This window comes from Carcharodon carcharias, chromosome 16 (genome assembly GCF_017639515.1).
Source record: "Carcharodon carcharias isolate sCarCar2 chromosome 16, sCarCar2.pri, whole genome shotgun sequence".
Classification (NCBI taxonomy): Eukaryota; Metazoa; Chordata; class Chondrichthyes; order Lamniformes; family Lamnidae; genus Carcharodon; species Carcharodon carcharias.
In genome coordinates, this window is record NC_054482.1 from 57,137,049 (window position 1) to 57,143,112 (window position 6,064).

Below are 6,064 nucleotides of genomic sequence, written 5' to 3' on the forward strand. Positions count from 1 at the left end.
TTGGCTAGGACATCAGGATGACTTCCCTGTCCTCCCCCTAAATATGCTGTGGGTTATTTTATGCCCACCTAAGGTGACGGGTAAGGCCTCAGTTTAACGTCTCATCCAAAAGACAGCACTCTGAACAGTGCAGCACGCTTTCAGTACTGCAATGGACTGTCTCTTCATTCAAACCTTAGAGTGGGCCTTTTTGCTACCAAAGTGGATAACCTCACATTTATCCACGTTATACAGCATCTGCCATGCATTTGCCCACTCACTCAGCTTGTCCAAATCACACTGAAGTATCTCTGCATCCTCCTCACAGCTCACCCTCCCAACCGGCTTTGTGTCATCGGCAAATTTGAAGATATTACATTTAGTTCCCTCATCTAAATCATTAATATATATTGCGAATAGCTGGTGTCCCAGCACCGATCCCTGCAGTACCCCACTAGTCACTGCCTGCCATTCGGAAAAAGACCTGTTTATTCCTACTCTGCTTCCTGTCTGCCAACCAGTTTTCTAGCCATCTCAATACACTACCCCCAATCCCATGCGCTTTAATTTTACACACTAATCTCTTATGTGGGACTTTGTCGAAAGCCTTCTGAAAGTCCAAATAAACCACATCCACTGGCTCCCCCTCATCAACTCTACTGGTTACATCCTCAAAATTCCAGTAGATTTGGCAAGCATGATTTCCCTTTCATAAATCCATGCTGACTCTGTTCGATTCTGCCACTGTTTTCCAAGTGCTCAGCTATTAAATATTTTAAAATGGACTCTAGAATTTTCCCCACTACCGATGCCAGGCTGACTGGTTTATAATTCCCTGTTTTCTCTCTACCTCTCTTTTTTAAATAGTGGGGTTATATTAGCTACCCTTAAATCTGTAGAAACTGTTCCAGAGTCTATAGAATCTCGGAAGATGACCACCAATGCATCCACTATTTCTAGTGCCACTTCCTTAAGTACTCTAGAATTTAGATTATCCGGCTCTGGGGATTTATCAGCTTTCAATCCCATCAATTTCTCCAACACCATTTCCCTACTAATACTGATTTATTTCAGTTCCTCCCTCTCAATAAATCCTGTGTTCACCAACATTTCTGGTATGTTATTTGTGTCCTTCTTTTGTAAAGACAGAACCAAAGTATGTATTTAGCTGGTCAGCCATTTATTTGTTCCCCCATTATAAATTCCCCTGTTTCTGACTGTAAGGGTCCTACATTTGTCTTCACCAATCTTTTTCTCTTCATATACCTATAGAAACTTTTACAGTCAGCTTTTATGTTCCCCACCAGCTTACTCTCATACTCTATTTTCCCCTTTTTAATCAATCCCTTGGCCTCCTTTGCTGAATTCTCCCAATCCTCACCTCTGTTGTTTTTTCTGGCCAATCTGTATGCCTCTTCCTTGGATCTAACATTACCTCTAATTTCCCTTGTAAGCCATGGTTTGGCCACCTTTCCTATTTTACTTTTGCGCCAGAATAAACAATTGTTGCAGTTCATCCATGCACTCTTTGAACGTTTGCCATTGCCTATCCACCGTCATCCCTTTAGGTAATGTTTCCCAATCCATTGTAGCCAACCCGCATCTCATACCACCGTAGTTTCCTTTATTAAGATTCAAGACCCTAGTCTCTGAATCAACTACGTCACTCTCCATATTGATGATGAATTCTACCATATTATGGTCACTCATCCCCAAGGGATCTCGCACAGCTAGATTGCCAACTATTCCTTTCTCAATACACAGTACCCAGTCTAGGATGGCCTGTTCTCTGGCTGGAGGGAAAACATTTGCAGGGGTACAGTGAAACATGAGGGTGGGGAATGGGACCAGCTAGATTGCTTTTGATAGGCCGAATGGGCTTGTTCTGTGCTGTAACCATTCTACTTAATAGATATTACTACTTAAGGTGAAGAAAACCATCCTGTACTTCTGGGTGAGGGAATGTTGGAAATTCTTAGGGAGCATTTTGAAGAATGGCAGAGGGAAATTAGAAACTGGCATTAAAAACTGCATTAGTTAGCACAATGAAACATTAAGTATTTGATTAAGAAGCAACAACAACTATTTATATAGCACCTTTCCCATGTTAAAATGCCCAATGTGCTTAACAGAAGCCTTATAAATGACACCAGGCCGCACAAGGAGAAATTAGGGAAGATGGCCAAATGCTTGGTCAAGGGGGTAGGTTTTAAGGAATACCTTATAGAAGGCAAGTGAGATAGAGAAGTGGAGGGAAGGAATTCCAGAGCTTAGTATCCAGGCAGCTGATGGCACAGCCACCGATGGTGATGCAATTAAAATCAAGAATGCTCAAGAGGGAATTAAGAGTGCCGAGAGCTCGGAGTGTTGTGAGGCTGAAGGAGGTTACAGAGATAGGGATGGGCAAGGCCATGGATGGATTTAAAACAAGAGTGATAGTTTTAAAATTGACATGTTACTTTACCAGGAAGCAGTGTAGATATGCATGCGCAGGGATGATGGGTGAGTTTAGACATAGGCAGAATATCTTTGGATGATCTTAAGTTTACAGAGGGAAGAAGGTGGGAGACCAACTGGATGCACAAAATTATTAATTGCTTAGCATTTTGATAATGAAGCAAGTCATAAAGTGCCTCTTTCAGACAGTCACAAATGTATTGTATCATGGTTCTATCACCTTACAAAAATGTTTTGGATCATTATCATCCTTTTTGATGCACATAAAATCTGTAGGTCATTAAGAACCCATCTAATGAACAGTGCCATTTAAATTGATTTTTCTTGTATTAAATTATATACATGTATTCTGATCCAGGATTGAATACTCTGTTTTGTTGTAAGCTATGCTATATCTGTTTTCACCATAAACCATTTGTTTTATAGTGTAATTGAATGTTCCTAATGATTCTGAGTAGGAAGCAATTTCAACAGAGATTTGTGGTAACTGTAAAAGATATGTCATACAGTCCTGGAAACCTGTGAAATGGTTCATGTGAGTATTAATTGGAATATGCTATGGTATTTTAATTTGTTTTATCACAGAATTATTACAGCACAGAATGAAGCCATTCAGCCCGTCATGTCTGCACTGGCTCTCTGAATGAGCAATTCAACTAGTGTCATTCTCCTGCCTTCTCCCTGAAACCCTGCACTTCTTTTCAGATAATTATTCAATTCCCTCTTGAATGCCCCAATTGAACCTGTCTCCACCACACCCTCAGGCTGTGCATTCCAGATCCTAACCACTTGCTGCGTGGAGGTTTCTCCTCATGACTCCATTGCTTCTTAAATCAGTATCCTTTCATTCTTGATCATTCCAGGAGTGGGAATGGTTTCTCCCTATCTAGTCTGTCCAGACCCTCATGATTTTGAACACCTCTTTCAAATTTTCTCTCAACCTTGTCTTCTCTAAGGAAAACAGTCCCAACTTCTCCAATCTATCTACATAACTGAAGTTCCCCATCCCTGGAACCATTCTTGTGAATCTTTTCTGCACTCTCTCTAATGCCATCACATGTTTTTATTATTAAGGAACTTAAGTGAAGCCAAATGCCCCTTAGTCTAAGACACTGGTAATGTGGAGAAGGTGCCAATCTCAGTTTCTGAAAATCTGTAGATTGTAATAGGAGAGTGGTATGGAGATTTTCAGCTTGGAAGCATATGAAAAGAATGATTTGAAGGAGATGTTACAATGCTTGTTTTAACATTGGTTTAACAATGATTCAGAAAGAAGGGAGTGTAAGCAGGATAGTGCATTCAGAACCTTTTCCACTCTTGCACCTTAATTAGCACCCAGAAAAACCAGAGTAATCTATTCCAGGGCTCTTCTAACCACCATCCTTCATCAACTTTATCCAGAACTCTGCTGCTGGTATACTGCAGCATGTGCTATTCACTCATCACTCCTGTCCTTGCTGACCTGTGAAGCTGTTTATAACTCATTTTTGCCATGAGTTATTGGCCCCAATTTCCTGATGGTGGAAAAATTAAAGCTATTTTATAGTTCAAAAAAGCGATTGATATATTTTGATAAAATGGATATGCAGTCAAAATTTTCAAATTAAGAATTAAAAGTTGATAACATTCGAATGATGTCACTGACATTTCCATCAAGTTGATCAATAACTTTATTAAGTGGAAGTCGATGTTTAACATGTGTACAGCACATTTTCACGTCTTAAAATGAGCAGGGTTTTCTTTGTATTTTACAAATAATCGTCGGATACAGACGCTGCATTAACTAACAAGATCTATATCTATATTAATTGCACTTATTGAAAAGTATCACTTTTGCATTTTTGAAACACATTTAAGCACATGATACACAGAAACATCCCCGGAGGGGTTTTTTTTTTGTATGTGTGTGACACTGATTTCATGCTGCTCTTCTCTGGTGCTTCAGCAAATAGAATTCAGTTGTTTTTTGCTGCAGCCCCTCTTACAGCAATGGTCTGCGATTTTGCTCGGATTATCTGAACGCTTTGCGCGGGATGGGTTTAGGAAAGCCTCCAGTGTTGCTTTCAGCAGATCTGGGTTGTAACTCAAGTCCTCCTCGCTGGACGATGCCGATCTCTGGCTGAAGTCTGCGGGCAAATATTGAAAGCTGTTGAAATCCGAGTTTTCCGTAAACGGAGACTTCTGATCCCCTGGTGCTGATTCAAGGCAGAAAAGAAGGTTAGAGAGATTTGGTGACAGAGACGGTTTTCCTTGTAGAAGTACAGGGGGTCATTCCGAGCATCAAATTCAAAAGGTCTCTAGTGACTTTGCTACTATATTTAAGTCATAAACTATAATTTATATTAGTAACAAATATATAATCTAAACGAAAACTTTCCGAACGACGCATATCGATTTTTCTGTGGCTCTAGCTCCCTGCCAAACATTGCTTCTGGCACAAAGTCGTGAATATTTGTTCCATGTAACAATGTAACGCCGTGAATAATTTGGCCATCCAATTGTCGCTACATTCTAGGCGTGGGGGCCGGGGAGGGGGGAACATTCTGATTTATAACAAGCCAGGAAACAGTAACTGAATCTATCAATAAAGGTTCGTTCAAACTGTAGCCAGTGAATGCCAACCCCTGATCACGACCAGATACTATATATTGTAGATATTATTAAAGCATCTATTATGCGAAACTTTTTTTAAAAAGCCCATTGTGTCACTTAGGCTGGGAATTTTGACGCTTACCCAGCAGAGCTTTGAGAACTGCCTCTGACCTGGGCGCTCTCTTCCAGCGAGAGGCACCACATTGGTGTAGGAGCGCCCGGTAAAATTCGTGGCCACAGAGCCTGACCACTTCCTGTGCTCTGACCCGAGGTACCGCGAGGACCAGAATCAGAGCGAGCAACGCTGCCAGTGCCAAAGCCCGCATGTTTCCCCGGTTAGTCACTGCGACACTTGTTACCAGCCTCTGTTGCCTGTGGCCAAACCTTCACTTGGAGCTCCGGTACCCGAGCTTTTTATAGCAGGTTGTTCAGACCTGTCATCTCCGACCCCTCGGTTCCGACCAGCCATCACGGCTCATTAATTTGCCTTTAAAGAGGTCGGGCATTTCTCCAGGCGCCAGCAGCGCTCAGCACTTTGGAAACGCTGTGTCAAAGTAGTATAAAGAGGACATAATAAAATAATACTTAAAAGAGACTAACCAAACAAGAGAGCATGACAGCCATATAAACAACATTAAATAACAAGTGACAAATAGTGCAGCATGAAAAGCATTAAGGGAAGCGAGAGATAGGGGTCTGAAGAGCGCTAAAAAGATTACACTAGATATAGCGAAAGGTGAATCATTGAACGGAGCACAGAACTTGCATTTATATAGAGATAAAAACAAAAAACTGCGGATGCTGGAAATCCAAAACAAAAACAAATACCTGGAAAAACTCAGCAGGTCTGGCAGCATCGGCAGAGAAGAGCAAAGTTGATGTTTTGAGTCCTCATGACCCTTCAACAGAACATAGGAAAGGGGTAAAATATAAGCTGGTTTAAGGGGGGTGGGGGGGGGTGTTTGTTGAAACGAGTAAGCAGTGATAGGAGGAGATAACCAAAAGATGTCACAGACAAAAGAACAGAGGTGTTGAA

The 6,064-nt window shown here is 41.3% G+C and overlaps 1 protein-coding gene across 1 annotated transcript; it reads right to left on the bottom strand.

Annotated features, from left to right (window-relative positions):
• Nucleotides 1-4,251: 4,251 nt before the first annotated feature.
• On the bottom strand, nt 4,252-5,386 carry LOC121288819 (insulin-like peptide INSL5). Its single transcript, XM_041207565.1, has 2 exons — nt 5,171-5,386; nt 4,252-4,631 (listed from the first exon to the last, which is right to left on the bottom strand). Exons 1-2 carry the CDS (start codon nt 5,352-5,354, stop codon nt 4,378-4,380), a joined length of 438 nt encoding a protein of 145 aa, XP_041063499.1. The 5' UTR covers nt 5,355-5,386; the 3' UTR covers nt 4,252-4,377.
• Nucleotides 5,387-6,064: the final 678 nt, after the last annotated feature.

Coding starts and splice junctions, on each gene's coding strand:
- LOC121288819 (XM_041207565.1), bottom strand. CDS start 5,354: ATGCGGGCTTTGGCACTGGCAGCGTTGCTCGCTCTGATTCTGGTCCTC. Junction 4,632..5,170: donor AGTTCTCAAAGCTCTGCTGG/GTAAGCGTCAAA, acceptor GCCTTGAATCAG/CACCAGGGGATCAGAAGTCT.